The sequence below is a fragment of the Corythoichthys intestinalis genome, chromosome 21 (genome assembly GCF_030265065.1).
Source record: "Corythoichthys intestinalis isolate RoL2023-P3 chromosome 21, ASM3026506v1, whole genome shotgun sequence".
Classification (NCBI taxonomy): domain Eukaryota; kingdom Metazoa; phylum Chordata; class Actinopteri; order Syngnathiformes; family Syngnathidae; genus Corythoichthys; species Corythoichthys intestinalis.
Window position 1 is genome coordinate 36,151,371 of NC_080415.1, and position 20,902 is coordinate 36,172,272.

A 20,902-nucleotide genomic window follows, 5' to 3' on the forward strand; every position below is an offset into this window, starting at 1 on the left:
AGAAGTTGGAGGTCTCCTTGACTGGCTTGATTCAAAACCAGAATCAAGAAATCGTCAGAGAGCTCCAGTTACTTCGCGCTGAAAATGAGAAACTCAAGCAGGCGGTCGAGGAGAGAGATGTTTGCATCAAGAGGCTGGAAATTTTGGCTGATGATCTCGACCAGTGCCGACACGCAGATGAGCTCATAATTTCTGGATTACAACTGACACCTAGCCCAGGGGACACAGTGGCGCAACTGGCAATTGCTAAGCTGAAAGAGTATGGAATAAACATGGAACCGCTGGAATCCGTCGCTGCCTTCTGCTCCCATCTGGGGGGAGACGACCGGCGACGGTGCTCATGAAGCTGGCAAACCACACGACCAAGATTGCCCTGCTTAACCAGCGCCGCCACCTAAAAGGGTCGAAGATTTTTTTGAATGACAACTTGACTCGCCGAAATGCCGAAATTGCAAGAAAAGCACGTCAACTCAAGAAAGCTGGGAAAATAGCCAACACCTGGGTCTTGCCACACACATAGCCACAACAAAATGTTCCACAGCAAACAGTTGCAAAAATGTCAGGGACATTACTAAGCCATAACCTTGTACATCCTGAAATTAATTGAGCTGCTTGACTGGACGCTAGGTTACTAAACTCAGACTGTTGATTGTGTTATTGTACAGTTTTGATGTATGTTCCATGCCTGAATGTGCGTCTTTAGTTGTATGGGGGACGGGAAACTGATAAGCATATGCTTCATCTCGTCCGCCTTTGTCTTCTTCTTCGGTTCCTTCGGGCAAATCATATCACATTTTGTAATTGTCAATGATTGTCAATGATACCGATGCTGATGACAATAAAATTCCATTCCATTCCACTCCATTTAGTTAGCGTGCAAAAATAGGGCCCTGTGCTGAACCCCTCAGACTGACTCACCGAACCCCTGGGGTTCGATCGAACCCAGGTTAAGAACCACTGACTTAGACTAATAAGTATTTTCGTCCAAAAGACTAAGGCCCGATTTATCTTTACTTTTCTTGTTGTTGTTTGTTCTTCTCCTCTTCTGTCTGCTTCCTTCCTTTCTGTCCCGCCGTAACATCTCCCTGTTCCCTGCTTTCTCCGAATAAATAAAACATTGACGCCACTACAATAGGAGTTCTGATAGTGGATGCATGCTGTTATTTTCTAAAAATACGTGATGTCATACTAAGTTGCATACACTACGTATACTGTACGGTTCCAATTGATTAGATTCAAAATTCAATGTAGTGGAGTGAATTTATCGCTGTTATTCACTTATTGGCCAAAAATGAACATGACCCGCGATCCAAAAGAAGTATAAAACCCCTGATCAAGAGGATATGTCTTCAAACCTAACCTCTCATACTTCTAAAGCCTCTTCGAATTAACTGTGGAAAATTTGTCGAGGCTTAATCTGCGCTATCCAGTTAGTCTTTCCATCAGTGCGTGGTGACGTTAGTGCCCTACATTCTTTGGACATTCCTGGACAAAGATAGAATCTTATCCCTTTATTACACCTCAGTGAAACAAACTTGGAGATTCAGTAAGGGTCTCTAATTGTAGCCTCTGCAGCCAAGTGATCAGCTGCGAGGCCTTGATATATGGCCGCTATCAGTCTGGTTTTATGATCGTTCAAGGATGCTCTCATTCAACTATGGCGGGACCACACTCTCACAAACCGCCGTTTCTCAGTTTCCATGTTAAAAGGTGGAAGTAGAAATGTTCCCTACCTCTTTATCACGCTCACAAGCAATAAGAGCACCCTCCAGTTGATCCAGGTCTTGTCTGAGGCTATTACATTCTTCCTCCATCCTATCTCTGTGGTGAGCCAACTCAGTTGAACGGACCTCGCCTTCTTCCAGACGCTCTGACAGGCCAGATAGCTGTCGTTCCAGCTCACGTTGCGTCTTCTCCAGCTGGATACACCGCAGTTCTGACACGTGCGCAGTGTCCCGCTCCTGGAGAATAATGTACAACAGTCATCAACGAAATGTGAGCAGTTCGTGATGCTTTTGTTTTGTTTGCTTTATCAGCAAAGTACTAGATAATCTAAGGGCATACGTGGAGATTAAGGGGTTGGAATAGCGCCCCCCGCTCCCGTGGCCAAAATCTGTCATTGCCTGTAATTGACTTTCCTATACAGCGTACACGAATTTAAAATTAAGACTTTGCCGGTAAAATTTTGTCTGTAAAAGTTGTAAAGCAATAAAACAAACAACAACAATGAATGAAATGAACAAAAAAAAATATATATTTTTTGCGGGTCAAAATTATTTTTCGAACAGATCATGTGACTGGCACCATAGATACAGTCATTTATTTATTTTATTTATTTCTTTATTTTCCCTTCAGGCATGACAAATCCAAACAAACATACAGCATTTATATGTGTTTACAATTAATTCAACCCGAAAAGAAAAGGGCTGACGGGAGAAGCCGAAGCTTATTGAAACCCATCCCCAGTATACCATATAGGACGCAGAAAATATCGAATATCAATTTTTGACATTCAGATTTCGTAATGATTGCAAGTTTTTTTTTAATTTATTTACTTTTTTTTTTTTTTTTAATAATAACCATCCCCTCTGATTGTTCATTTTCCCAATAGTCCATGAGACAGATAACAGAGCTCAGGAAAATGCGTCCTTCACCTTCGAGTGTCTGAGTAGTTGTGTCATTTGCTTTACTTAGCCAAAACGACCTGAGGACGGAAGAGGCAAGATTGATAATGGACTAATTTTTCCAAACCTAAGCTTTCAAAAACAACAACAATTCCTGAGCGAGAACCAAGGATTGAAGATGTGGACTATGAAACGCCAGAGAGCACCGCCAAAATGGTGAGCGGAGTGTCAGTTTCCACCATTAAAGACGCTGATTGTACAACAGAACCACCACTGGGTGTACCATATGCAACATACACACAGCTGGGGTGCCTGTATTTAAGAGCATGGGCTAAGCTACTAACCGAGCATATATCTTGTAATCTAAATTTATTGCTGACTGTGTTTTGGGGTCATCAACATGTTTCCCCCTCCCTGCCACAAAAGTCAAACTCCGCCTATGTCTAGGGTGCAGCTGGATTTGTGCTGAAGACCACAACCAAGTTTGGGAACAAAAAAAGGACTCCTCTGAAACCAGAAATCACTGTGCCCAGCTCAAGATCAAGACCAGAGACACCGCATAGGGCTATGAACGCGCCAAAAGGCGGCGAACTGGCAACCCAATGCCGCTGTGTGTATGTGCATTTGTAGAGCAAAAGAACACTGATCTATTATGTCCCTTTGAAAAGGGATCTCAATCTGACACCCCAATATATAAGGCAACGCTACACTTTGCTGCACTCATTGGTCAACATGATTTTTTTCCAAGGCATGGCGTATTTTGTGGCATGTATCCGGTGTCAGGGTTACATTTCTCACTGAATATGAACCAAATTAATTTACAGGCTAAACAATCAATGCAAAATTAATCTGTATTGATTTATACTACAGTGTATCACAAAAGTGAGTACACCCCTCGCATTTCTGCAGATAATTAAGTATATCTTTTCATGGGACAACACTGACAAAATGCCTGTATATAGAGCTAAAAGGCAGCGTAAACTGAGTAGAGTGAATTTTGGCAGCCTTTGAAGCCTTTTTCTAATTGGCTAAACCCTTACAATCCCTCTCCCTACGATTAGAAACATCGTGGGAAGCAATGTGGGGAAGAAAGGTAGTAATTGATCTTTTTCTTGACACCCTTTGTTGTTTCCCAACGCAGACAAGATATATCAATTGGTACCACAACGCACAGTCATGGTTGCACTTCCCATCATGCATTTGGGCAGAACAGATGGCTACAGTATCATTTACTGAAAGCTCAACAAATACACTAGATGGCAATATTTAGTCACAATATACAAAGTCACATTTATCCTTTAAGAATTACAAGTCATTCTATCCGTGGATCCCTATCACAGAAAGAATGTTAATAATGTAAATGCCATCTTGAGGATTTATTGTCATAATAAACAAATACAGTACTTATGTACTGTATGTTGAATGTATATATTCGTCCGAGTTTTATTCATTTTTTTCTTAATGCATTGCCAAAATGTATATGATCGGGAAAAATTATTGGGAATGATTGGAATTGAATCGGGAGCAAAAAAAAAAAAAAAAAAAAAAATCAGATCGGGAAATATCGGGATCGGCAGATACTCAAACTAAAACGATCGGGATCGGATCGGGAGCAAAAAAAAAACATGATCAGAACAACCCTAAATAGAATAGAATAAAATAGCCCCTTATTGTCATTATACAGTTGTAGAATGAAATTGTGGAGCATCTCCCTTTACAGTGCAGGACAAGTAGATATCTCAAAAGTGACTTGCAAGATTAAAAGTATAAAATCTAAATAAATATAAAATATGTATGAAGTACTCCTATGTTCAGGCAGTGCAAATAATTGAAGTAGCAGCAGTTAACAGTAAAGGCATTGAATATTGCACATTAATATTGCACGTAAATAAGTATTGCACATAGAATATGTGTAAATAGAAGTTAAGTAGCAGCAGTTGAGGCATTGAATATTGCACATAGTAAGTATTGCACGCAGTATATTGCATGTAAATGAATATTGGATATTGGGTGACATGTGGCGTTAAATATGGCTGTTCAGGGTGGAGAAGGCTTTAGCAAAGAAACTGTTCCTCAGTCTGTTCTATGCTAAAAGTGTTCCAATATAATACTCAGAATATTATAAAGAATTGATTAGTAGAGTTTGAATAAAATAGATTATTTCCAAAATAAAGCTACTTCCTCAAAAAAATGTGTCTATCAATCAGGAGTTATTCATTTATTTTGGTAACTACACTTAGTTTGTGTATGGCAACTTTCAAAGAGTGACTATTGGATGAGTGAAGAAACATCTGGAAGTTAGTGTTAATAGGGGTTTGGGGATTTTAAATTGTGAAGTCTTAGCTAAAGTAAAGAGCAAAAGGAAAACTAACCTTACCGCAAAAAAAGCCACAAAATGTGTGTTCCTCCTTGCCGCAGGAAAAAATCCTTCCCTTTGTTAGCCTAATCTCTCCTTAATATAGCTCTGCTACAAAGATCAACACGGTGACGTGAAGAGCTGACCTGATAGACAAGTTTAGCTTTTTACCAGAGCTCATGGTCAGCAGTAACCATCCATAACAGGAGTGAAAGTTCTCATTATCAGCTCTGCTCTGCTTAATAGTTATTTCTTAACAACAAGTCATCATAGGCGAGGTATTTACTAGAACAAGCAAATAGTGACCAAATATGTGGGCATTTGCGAAATGACAAAACAACCTTTATCCACGTGCAGGATTTTTTCCCATAAAAGTACTTGTTCTGTGCCCTGTCGGATTTTCTACATGGCTGCTCACCAACTTCTATTATTAGAAGATGATATGAAGGCTAAAAGGTGCCTACAAACCCTAACAGAGAAAGGTTTCTGGACTATAATCACCTATATTAATGTTTTGAAAGTTTGGCTTACCTGAAAACATTTCTACAAATTGAATGTACTGTAAACCTCTTTCGAATACTGTAGTGTTACTGCACTAATGTTTGTAAGACTTTAAGTACCGTAATTTTCGCACTATCAGGGGCAACTGACTATAAGCTGTACCCTTCAAATATGGCACGAAAACAACATTTGTTCATAGATAAGCCGCACTGGACTATAAACAGTAGCTTTCCAAACTGTATTATCACTACAACTACCAAGGATGTATCAGTTAATACAAATCCCTTTTGTATCCAGAGAAGGGTCAACTGACCTTAATCAACATATCTTTTGTGACCATTGAGGTCCTCATTAGTCATTCCCATTCACACTCGCAAAACCACAAGGTTGGATTGCTCCAATTAGCATCTTGAGTGTTTGCAGGACAGGGCTGCCTTGGCTTTGTCAGACAGTGAACTGCTCAGGCAGGCAATCGGGCGGACAACCTTTTTACATATTCCAAAAGCTGTAGTTAGCCTACAGTACAAGGGACGGTGTATAAAAAAAACCAAAACAAAACATTTTTCATGTGGTGACTAGAGCCGATCACGTCATTTTCAAAGCATCGGAATCGGCAAAAAAATATCGGCCATGCCTTTTTTAAAATATATATATATATATATATATATATATATATTTTTTTTTTAATTAAATCGTTTTCTAATTGTATTTAACATTACAGACATAATGTGTTACACTCTTCCAGAGTCTTTAGTTTAGGCTTAAGGTAGGGTTATCAAATTTATCCCAATGACGGTGGTAATTAAAAAAAAATAAAAAAATAAAAAAGCTAGGTACCACAAAAGAACAATTTGCTAACTTACATAGCAAAAGTCTGCAAGCTTAAATGCTATAAAATGCTAACTTTTTTTTTTTTTTTTTTTTTTTTTACAATGTTCTTAACAAATGGTTCTGACGAATATTCCCAAAAAAAACAGCTAAATATTCCAATAAACTAAATTATGAATGCATTAAAAAACATTAGCTCGAACAAAAACTTATCTTACGTTGGTCTTAACAGGGAGCACTTGGATTCAGCCATGTGAAATGAGGCAGACCAGAGTGCGGTGTATTCACCCTAATCAATAAAGCTAAATGCAAACGCTTTCAAAACAAACCATTACGACAGCACTTTAATTTAACGAATACTCGAAGCTATAAAATTTAATTTGAATATTTTTTTCCTAATCGAATACTCGAGTTAATCAAATAATCGTCGCAGCACTAATTTAATCTGTAAAACACAGCGCTGTCGAGTGACGCGGATGTAAAATAAAAACATAATAAAGCTAACTGTCAATTTTAGCTCAGTAGTCACTGATGGATACATTTATAGTATTGTCGCTTCTAAACGGTACATTCTACTAGGTCTACTCAAATTAAAATTCACTCACAGGTTGTAATCTGTTCTCCAATGTGGTGCTAAAGCCATCCCAGTCCAGTTCATCAGGTTCTGCTTCTGTTCCTGGATCACTTTGCCTCTGCTTAGGTTCTTCTACAAAGTGGTTAGCGTGAGCACCTAAAGACATCCTCTGAGAAACAACAACCTCTTGTAGGTCTTCCTTCATCTTATGCTGTAGCCAAGAGGCTGATTACCTCTCTTGAATGCATGTTTCTTCTTCCAAGTGGATTCTTGCAAAGAGAACAATAAAACTTCAATTCGCTTAGCGATTTTGATCCAGAAAATGGTACTCTTCTACTGATCTCTGCACCTATTTGTTGCTAATACTCCGAGTACTTTATTTAACAAAAATCTTCACTATCTTCTGATGTACGTGATCCAAACGTGCCCCTCATCTGTTTATCCAGCTCGTTGCAAGAAACAATCAGTCCATAGAAGTTAGAGGTCTTCCAACATCTCTGGTGTTTTTGTTTCCAAATCTAGGGTGATGTCATATTGTGATAAAGTTCACATTGAAACACATCCATTGAATGCACAATTGAAACACTATCAAAAATGAGTGAAAAATGCCAAAAGTCCATCCTCCTCTCAGTCTTCATTAAAACTGACAAATGTCTAATGCACTCTCACCCACTTAGATCTCCCACAATGCCACGACATTCCTCCACGCGGAACATTGAGGGCCTATTGTGCTTCGCTCAGTGTGAATAGAAAAATATATTAACTAAAGATGAATGAAAATGTGTTTTTCAACCATGATGAAAGAAGTTATTCTTTTAATCTCCATCCATGCACATTGCCGCTGTTCAGAACGGGGACAAATAAGCAGCAGTTTATTTTGCCTCTTGACAAGCCGCAATCTTAAAAACAGGCAAGTTTACACACACTTTACCTTTTTAAAGCAAACACAACCACTTTCTTTCCTTTTAAAAACAGGTGTGAGATTAAAGAGGTCTGGATGAATGTAAAGACAAGCATAACACTCACAGAGGAAAACTTGTCGCTGCTTGAATCTGGTATCTGTATTTTCGGAAACAAGCTGTCATTAGCTGAACCCGGACAGTCCCCCTCCCGCATCGACTTTTTGTCAGTGGGAAATTACAGTATACAGTATAGTAGAATACTGCGTCATCTTCCGCACGTGCGTGGCAATAATTGCCATGTTGTCAGATTTAGAATTAAAACGTACATGAGGATATACTGTATGCATCATTGAACTGCTCTGCTTTTACAGTGAACTATTAAATAAGTATAAGTTTTTCCACTTAGAAATCATAGAGGAATCTGAAATTTTCATCGTAGGTGCATCTCCACTGTGAGAGAGATAATCTGTTAGAACTGGCCAAGAATGCTCATGTTTGGAGAGACAGCGAGAACCAAAAGTGGTATTTGCCATGTGGCAAAATGGGTTTTGCCATGTGGCATTTTTTCTTTGCCATGTGGCATTTTTGATTTTGCCGTGTGACTTTTTTTTTTTTTTGCCATGTGGCATTATTGATTTTGCCTTGGGGCAAAATTGATGATGACATGCGGCATTTTTTTTTTTACATGTAGCAAAATGGATTTTGCCATATGGCCTTTTTTTTGCTATGTGGCATTATTGATTTTGCCATGTGACATTTTTTCGTCATGCGGCATTTCCTTTTTTTTGCCATGTGGCAAAATTTGCCATATGGCATTTTTTTTTGAGCCATGTGGCAAAATGGATTTTGCCATGTGGCATTTTTTTGCCATGTGGCAAAATAAATTTTGCCATGTGGCATGTTTTTTTGGGCCATGTGGCAAAAGGGATTTTGCCATGTGGCATTTTTGATTTTGCCGTGTGACTTTTTTTTTTTTTTTTTGCCATGTGGCATTATTGATTTTGCCTTGGGGCAAAATTGATGATGACATGCGGCATTTTTTTTTTACATGTAGCAAAATGGATTTTGCCATATGGCCTTTTTTTTGCCATGTGGCATTATTGATTTTGCCATGTGACATTTTTTCGTCATGCGGCATTTCTTTTTTTTGCCATGTGGCAAAATTTGCCATATGGCATTTTTTTTGAGCCATGTGGCAAAATGGATTTTGCCATGTGGCATTTTTTTGCCATGTGGCAAAATAGATTTTGCCATGTGGCATGTTTTTTTGGGCCATGTGGCAAAAGGGATTTTAACATGTGGCCTTTTTTCTTTGCAATGTAGCATTCTTGATTTTGCCATGTGACATTTTTTTTTTGCCATGCGGCATTTTTTTTTTTTTTTTGCCGTGTGGCATTTTTTCTTTGCCATGTGGCAAAATTGATTTTGCCATGTGACATTTTTTTTTGCCATGTGGCAAAATGGATGTTGCCATGTAGCATTTTTTTTTGTAGCAAAAAAAATGCCATAAAGCAAAATCCATTTTATAACATACCCCCAAAAAATGCCACATGTCAAAATTCCTTTTGCCACATGGCAAAAAATATGCCACATGGCAAAATCCATTTCGCCATGGCAAATGCCATATACCGCCCCACCAAAGAAAATGCAACAAACCAAACATTTTGCCTCATACCCCCCCAAAAAATGCCACGTCAAAATTCATTTTGCCACATGGCAAAAAAAATGCCACATGGCAAAATCCATTTTGCCACATGGCAAAAAAAAATGCCACATGGCAAAATCCATTTTGCCATATGGAAAATGCCATGTACCCCCCCCCCCCAAAAAAATGCCACAAACCAAAATTAATTTTGCCAAATAACCAAAAAAAAAAAAAAAAAAAAAAAAAAAAAGGCCACAAGTCAAAATTCATCTTGCCACATGGCAAAAAAAAATGCCACATGGCAAAAGCCATTTTGCCACATACCCCAAAAAATTGCCAAATGTTAAAATCCATTTTGCCACATGGCAAAAAAAAAAAAAACGCCACATGGCAAAATCCATTTTCCCACATGGCAAATACCACTTTTGGTTCTCGGCCCTGCTGGATGTTTGAGTGCCATTGTTGGCACAAGACGTCCAATCGTTCCCCTGTATTAAGCAAACGATTCAATGTAAAGGAGTGTTTTAGTGAGATTTTACTGCACTGACTATGTTTATTCATTTGCTTGAGGTGAAGGGACTACAGGGTGAGGCCTGCCCCATGGCTGAACCCCAGGGTCCAGGTCAAGAGGAATACTGCAGCTGGCTTTGATCACTGAAGCACTCCACATTTCATGGACAATCATGCAGTTTGCTGGCTGCAGGTCAGCTTACAAGAATAAGTCCCATCAATGCCATGATTGTTGTTAAGTCATTATAAAAAGCAATGACTGTTGATAATATGCCAAGCATTTTATTGGCTCCTGAGAGTTGATTGTTGTTTTTTTCAGGGTGATTGAAATACTTGACATACTGTAATTGAATAGGGGACATTCACTCTGCTAATGTCAGATGAATGTGATATCTGCGAATGTTTCCAAGTAGACCTTCCGACCGAATCAACAGAAAAGGCCCCATTACAGATTTTGTGTTCACACGACCACTTTCTACATTCGGACGGCGCCGCAATTCTGCGTGAAAATGATGTAGTATTTGAGCGACGCAGTAGGAGGCAGTGCAGTTTTACAGCCAATACACACAATTCCTTAATAGCATTCTCCTAAGCTCAGGTTGTGTGTGCTTATCCTAACGAGAAAATTTCTCGTCCAAACGAGAGACATTAAAAATGTCAACCCCGCCCCCTAAAATGTCCCTTTTTGGGTGCCGTAGCATTGTAATTTCATTGTTGCTCTTGAAACTTGTAGGTTGCAAAAACACAAATTTGCCTGTAACTATGAAAAATTGAGTGTTAACATCCCATTTGATGTAGCTCAGTGTATGCATTCTATTATGGAGTCAGTGTACAGTATGTGTGTGGGTTGGACAGACAAAGTGAGGGGAACACAGGCTGAAAGAGACAACAACTAGCCTATTTGTTTGTACTCAACATCGCAGAATGAAAAACGTAAAAGCCCATAAAATTGAATGTGACATTGCTTTCTTATGCCTTGTATTCAGCAAGGCACGCCCCCTCTTTGGCTTTTGACTCTTTACAAGGAGGAGCCCTTCTGTCAACTAACAGTAAAGCAACACGCTTGGGGACATGCAGCCCCCATAACCCAAGTCAGATCATGTTAGGAGGGTCACAAATAACAGTATGAGTTGGTTTCTTACATGTGCCAAAGGTCTGATGGTAGGTCGGTATTGATGGAAGTCCGTTTGGATCACACACACTTTCTTCTCCATCCTCACAATTCCCAATATCCCATCCTGACTTGACCCAAGCGGTGTTGAGGAGGAAATGCACCCTATGTGTGCACCGTTAGTGAGAATATGTGTGTTACCGGGCGAGGGAGACGGAACAGATAGTAAGGGAGAGGATTTGTGTAAGACTGTTACGTCCGCTCTCCGACCCTAAGGAGGGAGTGTGATGAGCAAAATAGAAAACACGAACCAACTTGCATGCCCCTCTTTATGTGTACTCCCCAAACACATACACAAAGTGAATGAAACAGCCTATAGATCAGGGGTCCCCAAACTACGGCCCGCGGTCTGGATACAGCCCGCCTCCACATTTGGTCCGGCCCCCAGAACATTTAAAAAAAAATTTTTTTTACTTGTGTTATTTATTTTCTGGCTTTTTCTGTGAAGAACCCAGAGAGGGTTATTTGGTTATTATCTATTTGATTAACAGTGTTATAATATAATAATTATATTATATTATATTTAGGGCTGTCAAACGGTTAACATTTTTAATCAAGTTAATCACAGCTTAAAAATAATCGTAATTAATGGCTACTCAAACCATCTATAAAATATGCCATATTTTTCTGTAAATTATTGTTGGAATGGAAAGATAAGACACAAGACGGATATATACATTCAACATACTGTACGTAAGTACTGTATCTGTTTATTATAAAATAAATCAACAAGATTCCATTAACATTATTAACATTCTGTTAAAGCGATCCACGGATAGAAAGACTTGTAGTTCTTAAAAGGTAAATGTTAGTACAAGTTATAGAAATTTTATATTAAAAAACCCCAAAAAATGTTTTTGTTTTAATAAAATTTGTAAAATTTTCAAACAAAAAATAAACTAGTAGCTCGCAATTGTTGATATCAATAATTACACAATGCTCATGGTGCTGAAACCCATAAAATCAGTCGCACCCAAGCTCCAGCAGAGGGCGACAAACACCAAAAAACACAAGTAGGCCGTCTTATATTCTGGCCAATACGGTAAATAGGTTGTGATTGTATATAGAAAATGCAAATTTTGCTTTTGTTGAGCAAAACAAAGATGATTCTGCATGCTTTCCTTAAGTATTAAGTTTCTGATGTGAAAATGAAGTCATTTATTAGCTGTTGAAAACTTTGAATTTAAAATATAAACAATATGTCTATATGCTGCCATAGCAGATTCATGCCGCATGAAGTCCCCAAGTATTTTTAATTTGCCCGTTTTACCCTGAAAACCCCCGTTTATAGACGTCGCGCAACAGCTTTTGTTTCAACTCAGCCATAAAACGAAGGTAATTAATTATAATTATTATTCAAAATGTTACATTTTTAGCTTAGAATCCTTAATTGATGTCTAATATTTCATTGAAAAAAAAAAGGACTTAAAAAAATTATTCACTCGCATATTTTAAACTTTTAAACAAATTACGTCACAATGAAAAAAATGGTGTCTCTAAAAAAGTATCGGATATTTACATCGTAACTATCGCTTACTTGTATTTTTTTTTGTTTCTGTCTGTCGCATTTTTTCCGATATACTGTATTAGATGACAAATAATCGATCCAAACGAAGAAAAATTGGGGAAAAAAAACATATAAAAAGGTATATATATGAAAAAGAAAATCTCAACCACTCCTTGATGTCTCCTTGATGCGATTTCTGCATCGCGACCCTTGTTATATTATCAAGTTTCACCCATAAAATCCCCCCAAAATCCAGCTGTGGCCATTCACGGCAGTGTCTTGACACTCAGTGATACATGCTACAAGAAGTTTTTGGATCGAAATAAGGTAAGTGCGTGATAATATCTCGTTAAAGTCATGGCGTCTGTAATTCTGCTCTCGCGTGCGCTCACCTCCAGATAGGGTTTTGCTGTTTAAAAAAAACATTTTTTTAAATGCCCTCCTGTTCAAAAATTTTCTTCCCCCAGAAAAATGAGATTTTAAGCTTTCCAATGATGTATCACACTTGCATATCGGACAATTCTGAAAGTTGGCTAAATTGGGGGTCTCAGAGCGGAACATGAAGTCACCCAAGTGTTTTCCGCCATATGTTAAATATTACTATTGATCCTAGGTGATTATCTCTGCATTTGTTGATTTTTATGCATTTAGCGTATACTTTGAGAATTTTTTTAGCCATTTGAAGTTTCTTTTATACTTGTATTAAAAAATTATTATTCAGGATTTAATTAGGGAACGACTTTGAATTTTTGATGTCGCTGCTCATGGAGACTCATATATGCCTTAGGGAGGTGCCCGTTTTGGTTTTAGGTTGCTAACGGCATTGGTTTTGAAAATATTTGAATTTTAAGTTTTTGAAAATAGGCCCCCTACAGATCGGCCCGAGCCCCATCAACTGATAGTGAAGTCTATGGGTAAATAGTCATTATCGGACAACTCTAGTTTCCACATGTACAGTAATTGGTCTGTCAGAAACAGCTCCACATTTATTATGTGTGCAAAAATGCATTATACAGTAAAGTCATCTTCACATTTTATTGTTTTTGGGGCAGTACATGAGAAACTGTTGAGGTAGCATTTTGCTAACACCTGAAAAATGTCATTCGCCACATGGAATGAACCACGTTTGAGATATTTGTTTCTCCAGTTTCATATCACCTCACATTTGCTGGCCACAAACAGCACAAACTCATGTAAGAAAAGCAAATCTGGGCAATTTTGAGGTATGCTGAAAATGGTACACCAGCTCTTTTGAAAAAGAGACTATTGGTTGGAGCCAGCAAATTCCTCAAATTATCTCATGTGAGTTAGACAAGCAGTGGATGCTATGCTTGTAACAGTGAAACAATAGCAACCGAAGATGAGGTACCGGTGTCTCCTTATGGAGGTGTTTGTTCTTTCTCGACAGTGTGAACTCTGCCTCCAAGATCATATTGTCTGACAAGGGCTCAGTCGACAGTTTCTGGCTTGTGTTTTATGGGCTGCCAAGTTGAGCGGATGTCAGAATGGGAGTTAAAGAATGTAACCTTTTGCACCCAGAGAGAGAGAGAAAAAAAAAAACACTGTAAGGTTCCTTAATTTACAATTGGGCATTAACCACGCACCAGGCAATACCATATTGACATTAGTTCAGTTTTACATGTTCCATTGTCAGGACTATCACTGTTGCGTATGTTGTGCATTGCTAGCCTCTTTTATAATCGCAAGCATTTATACTGCAGATATACACAGTAAACAGTATTTATAATTTTTGTTATTTTTGTAAGTATTTATACTAGGGCTTTCAAAATTATCGCGTTAACGGGCGGTAATTAATTTTTAAAAATTAATCACGTAAAATATTGGACGCAATTAAGGCACATGCCCCACTCAAACAGATTAAAATGACAGTACAGTGTAATGCCCGCTTGTTACTTGTTTTTTGGTGTTTGGCGCCCTCTGCTGGCGCTTGGGTCCAACTGATTTTATGGGTTAGTACCATGAGTGAGCATGGTGTAATTATTGACATCAACAATGGCGAGTTCCTAGTTTATTTTTTGACTGAAAATTTTACAAATTGTAATAAAACGAAAACATTAAGAGGGGTTTTAATATAAAAATTCCATAACTTGTACTAGCATTTATCTTTTAAGAACTACTTTAAGTCTTTCTATCAATGGATCACTTAAAGAGAATGTTCATAATGTTAATGCCATCTTGTTGATTTATTGTTATAACAAACAAAAACAGTACGTATGTACAGTATGTTAAATGTATATATCCGTCTTGTGTAAAGATGCCAATCGATCGGGTCCGATCACGTCATTTTCAAAGTATCGGAATCGGCAAAAAAATATCGGACATGCCTTTTTTTAATATATATATATATTTTTTTAATTGTATCGTTTTCTAATTGTATCTAACGTTACAGGTAAAATGTCCTACACTCATCCAAAGTCTTTAGTTTTTGGCTTAAAGTAGGGCTATCAAATTTATTGCATTAACGGCGGTAATTAATGTTTTTTAAATTAATCATGTCAAAATATTTAACACAATTAACGCATGCGCTGCACGACCCACTCACGCATTGTCGCGTTCAATCTGTAATGGCTCCAATTTACTTATATATAAAGCTAAAAGGCAGCGTCTTTGGAACTTTTTTTTTTAAATGGCTAAAGCCTTAAAATCCCTCTCCCATCAAAAAAATATCGTGGGAAAGTAATGTGGGGAAGAACGGTAGTAGTTGATCTTTTTCTTTACACCCTATGTTATTTCCCAACGCAGAGAAGATATATCAATTGGTGCCACTACGCACAGTCATGGTTGCACTTCCCATCATGCATTTGGGCAGAACAGTTAAATGGCTACAGTATCATCTACTGCAAGCTCAACAAATACACTAGATGGCAATATTTAGTAACAATATACAAAGTCACATTTATCTTTTAAAAATTACAAGTCTTTCAATCCGCGGATCCCTCTCACAGAAAGAATGTTAATAATGTAAATGCCATCTTGAGAATTTATTGTCATAATAAACAAATACAGTACTTATGTACTGTATGTTGAATGTATATATTAGTCCGAGTTTTATTCACTTTTTTTTTCAATGCATTGCCAAAATGTATATGATCAGGAAAAATTATCGGGAATGATTGGAATTGAATCGGGAGCAAAAAAAAAAAAAAGCAATCGGATCGGGAAATATCCGGATCGGCATATACTCAAACTAAAACGATCGGGATTGGATCGGGAGCAAAAAAACATGATCGGATCAACCCTAGTTAGTACCATGAGTGAGCATGATGTAAATATTGACATCAACAATGGCAAACTCCTAGTTTATTTTTTGATTGAAAATTTTTCAAATTTTAATAAAACATTAAGAGGGGTTTTAATATCAAATTTCTATAACTTGTACTAACATTTATCTTTTAAGAACTACAAGTCTATCCATGGATCACTTTAAGAGAATGTTAATAATGTTAATGCCATCTTGTTGATCTTGTTTGATTCTTATAATAAACAAATACAGTACTTACAGTATGTACCGTATGTTGAATGTATATATCCGTCTTGTGTCTTATCTTTCCATTCCAACAATAATTTACAGAAAAATGGCATATTTTATAGATGGTATGAATTGCGATTAATTACGATTAATTCATTTTTAAGCTGTAATTAACTCGATTAAAATTTTTAATCGTATGACAGCCCTAATTTATACTTAATGCACAAGCTAGCAAACATAACATACAGTACATCACAATTAAAAAGGCTTTCTCTGACCTAGTTTGCCCTGACCTCAATGTACTTTTAGCGCCTGCCAAAGTGCTAGAAGTCAAACAGGTAAGCTCCAAGATCTGCCAACTTCCTTTAATGCGGATTTTGGCTCATCACATGCCTCTAAGCTGAGCATCAACCATTATTAGGTGCTTTCTGAAAGCAAGCAAATTACTCTGCACATTCTTCTAATTGAGTTTCACGTTTCATTTAAAACATGTCAGCTCTCTGCACGCAAGATTAATGGCAGACCTTCAGATTTGGCTTCAATATTTATATTCATTTAAATAACAATGAAATGTATGTATCCATAGCTGTGACAGCCTGCATTTTTACAGGCCGAACACAGGTGGATTACACTGCTTTTGTAAATGTTATGCATTATCAGTGCATCAATTAGGTCTATTTGAAAGTAGCATGCAGTTTCTTCTGAATGTCTGCCATTATAGGCTTATCCAAGGCATTTATCAATATTTAGCTGAATAGTCTGTGTGTCACCTGAAAGAATGACACATGCATAAGCGGATTTTAAGGGGGGGGCAGGCCCCCCCCCGGAGGCCGAAAAGTGTCATTGCATGAAATTGACTTTCCTATATATATATAAAAGTTGTAAAGCAATAAAACTGCAACAAAAATGAATGAAATTATTTTTAGAACAGATCATGTGACTTAAGACAGTCATTTGCTTTGCATATAATTAAAAAAAAAAAAAGATAGTAATTTTTTTTTTTTTTTTTTTTTTGATTGAAGCAACTTTTTGGGGGGGAATTGAATGATTTAGACACAAATGTCCTCCCCATAATATGACCCAAACACAAAAAGAATTGCTTCAATCAAAGAAAACTTTTTCAATTAAAAGTGTTCAAATGTAAATCTTTCAATCTTAAATATTTTATCTTATTCAAAAACGTTTCTGTGATTGAATTTTTTCTTTTTTGATTGAAGTGATTTTTCTTTTGAAAATATATATTTTTTGTATTAAGCAACTTATTTTTTGGTTCAATAATAAAGACAAAAACGTTCTAGCCAAAATGTGGCCCAAACACAAATCAACATTACTTCAATCAAAAAAAGTTGCTTCAATCAAAAAAAACTTCAATTAAAGAAAAATGGCTTTCACATGCATTTCTTTTTGAGTTTCAAATTAATTTTTTCATTTAAAGACACTTTTTTTTTTTTTTTTTTTAAATTGAAGTGATTTTTTAAAAATTGAAAATATGCATTTTGATTGAAGCAACTTTTGTTTTTATTGAATCAACTTTTTTTTTGGATTGAATAATAAAGACACAAATCTACCTCCATATGGCCCCGCCCAGGGGATACAATTTTTGACTGGGGTAACTACATTGGAAAGACACCAGCGGGCGTACCATATTCAATGGATGACGATCTTGGAGAAAAGTATAGCTGTACTAAGCAGCCTGATTTAGACTTCCCCTCAAGAATGATGGGAAACAGAAAAACGTTCATTGTCTACTTATTATTATAAATATTCTTGTAAGTTAATTTTATGGCTGACACTGCGTTTCGAGGTCATCAACATGTTGTGCCCCCCCCAGGGCCCAAAAGTCAAACTCCGCCTATGCATGTTGACAAACCTTCCGACCTAACCTTTGTATTTTTAAGCTACATTAGTCGTTCCATTTTTCGTCTTTATTCTACATATTAGATATGGCTTTGTTTTTTTGCCAGTGACGCCAACCGTAGCGTCACTAGTTTCACCAATGAGACGTCGCAACAATGATCACATGACTCCATTATACCAATCAGACTCAAGCTTGCCGTTCTATGCTCTCAAAGTGACTCGAAAGCGCAGCTTTTAACCTCTCACAGTTTTATTTGGCGCCGACTGACCACGGAAAACCAGAAATATGATATCGTAATAGGAACTACGAAGGAACTATTCAATATTTAACTATTAAAACTATTTTCTCCACTGGAGGGCACTTATGCTCTTTAGACGAATGATGCATCAGTTCTATTGATTTTTTTCTTCTTTGGCTTAATGTGATTATGTAGTAAGTTATAGTACAGTATAATAATTACTAAAGATGTCCCGATCGACCAGGATGCCGATCGATCGGGTCCGATCACGTCATTTTCAAAGTATCGGCAAAAAAATATCGGACATGCCTTTTTTAATATATATATATATTTTGTTATTAATTAAATCGTTTTCTAATTGTATTTAACGTTACAGACAAAATGTCTTACACTCATCCGGAGTCTTAAATTTTGGCTTAAAGTAGGGCTATCAAATTTATCGCGTTAATGGCGGTAATAACATTAAAATACTTAACACATGCGCTGCACTACCCATTCACGCATTGTCGCGTTCAATCTATAATGGCATCGTTTTACGTATGCATAGAGCTAAAAGGCAATGTAAATTCAGTAGAGAGAAATTTGGCAGCCATTGAAGCCTTTTTAATTGGCTAAAGCCTTACAATCCCTCTCTCATCAATTAGAAATATCGTGGGAAGCAATGTGGGGAAGAAAGGTAATAGTTGATCTTTTTCCTAACACCCTATGTTATTTCCCAACGCAGAGAAGATATATCAATTGGTACCACTACGAACAGTCATGGTTGCACTTCCCATCATGCATTTGGTCAGAAATTAAATGGCTACAGTATCATTTACTGAAAGCTCAACAAATACACTAGATGGCAATATTTAGTCACAATATACAAAGTCACATTTATCCTTTAAGAATTACAAGTTTTTCTATCTGTATCTCACAGAAAGAATGTTAATAATGTAAATGCCATCTTGAGGATTTATTGTCATAATAAACAAATACAGTACTTATGTACTGTATGTTGAATGTATATATTCGTCCGAGTTTTATTCGTTTTTTTTCTTAATGCATTGCCAAAATGTATATGATCGGGAAAAATTATCGGGAATGATTGGAGTTGAATTGGGAGCAAAAAAAAAAGCAATCGGATCGGGAGCAAAAAAACATGATCGGAACAACCCTAACAGTTCATAAAGATAAATTTGTGCTGAAAAATAAAAAAGCATTGTTAAAAACAAACAAAATAAAAAAAATAAAAGAATACTTTTTATGCAGTTGCTCAAAATGTTACTCACTACTGAGTATTTTTTTTCACCACATACTTTTTTACTTGTACTTGAGTACCTATTTTGGATGACTATTTTTACTTGAGTAATTTTTTTTAAGTAACACTCTTTATTTGAGTACAATTTTTGGCTACTCTAACCTGCCTCTGAGAAAACGTGAATACAGGCTATAGTGTCTTGGTGCAATTCGGATCGCTATCTGAAAGTATATCAAGGATATGTCGCCATCTGGTGGTAAAACTGGAATATTATCTCCTTTAATCTCACCAATGTAAAACGCCAGAACATATTTTGTACAGTACAATAAAATGTGGGTGGTTTGCCAGTTATTCGTCCAGCATCAGAAGACCATCCCGTCTCCTGGATAGCTGTAAGCTTGTTACACAGGTGTGCTGACTGTCAAGGCTATGCTAATTGAGGGTCAAGAGGTGTGTGTAAATCTAAAAACTGGGGAGTGGATGTTGCAAGACTTCCTAATTCTGGAGCGCAGTCGCATTTTATGATTGTGTCATCGTTAATTAGGAGTTTTTTTTGGCAGGGCCTTGGCTTTTTTCCCCCTAAGTGTTCCCAATTTAGCATTTTTTCAAAACCTCCACCTCCAGTGATTGTTTAAAAAAAAAAAAAAAGTCTATAAACACAGATTTTGTGACTGTATTGTCTTGCACTCCCTCAATCGACATGCAATGATATTTGCACTTGTTACACACCAGTGTAAAGCCAGCACTAGCTAATTGCACTTTATTACAATACATTTTGAAGTTGTTTTCGAATCATAGATTTAGTTTGCTTAAATTAGATTTAGCTTAGCTTTGAAATCTGCATGATGAAAACTTAAATGACAAAGTATCGAAGTTGGCTTTTTGTTCCCAACGTTTTGTTTAACTGTTTTAAAAATGTATAAGTACTGTATTTTCATGACCATTAGGCGTAGCTAATAAGAAAAACAAAAAAATTCTCCAAAATGGACGGTGCGCCTAATCATGTGGTGCGCCTATTGTATGGACCTCACGATACGATATATGATACAAGGCTCACGATAGCGATTATCTCACGATATCGCGATACAGTGATATCCTATTTGCCGCTTCATTTCTTCTTTAGACAACTTGCGCACACTTTACCTTCACTGCCACTCTCAAGCACCTCTAGTGCACCGCCAAGGAATTGCTCAACAAACATTAAGCAGTTTACAACATCCATACTCCATTGTAAGGCCGATATGTCAAATAATTGATACTTGGCGGGAGCATATCGATAACCGATCGGGATGCAAAATATTCCGATATATCGCCGTTTCGAGATATTGCCACACTCTTAGTGGACTGAGCATCAATAGGTGTCTGTCCAAGCAAATTCTTAGAAAAGGCGGACGTAAGTGACTGCCGCATGAGAACCTTAAAGGGAGAAGGTTGCATGTAATAGGGGGCATGGCCCCA

General features: G+C 37.2%; 1 protein-coding gene across 4 annotated transcripts in view; it reads right to left on the reverse strand.

Annotated features, from left to right (window-relative positions):
* LOC130909440 (myosin-16) overlaps window positions 1-11,270 on the reverse strand; it is a 63,092-nt gene extending 51,822 nt beyond the window's left edge. Inside the window, exons 1-2 of one of the 4 annotated variants that reach the window (XM_057825919.1) lie at window positions 6,915-8,527; window positions 1,734-1,961 (exon numbers count right to left, since the gene is read on the reverse strand). In XM_057825919.1, the coding sequence (XP_057681902.1) occupies window positions 1,734-1,961; window positions 6,915-7,088 (402 nt within the window). In that variant the 5' untranslated portion in view covers window positions 7,089-8,527. Of the gene's footprint in view, window positions 1-1,733; window positions 1,962-4,996; window positions 5,656-6,914; window positions 8,528-11,082 lie in introns of those variants that run through there. The other 3 variants (XM_057825920.1, XM_057825923.1, XM_057825921.1) reach the window with 3 other exon arrangements.
* Between the last annotated feature and the right edge of the window lie 9,632 nt (window positions 11,271-20,902).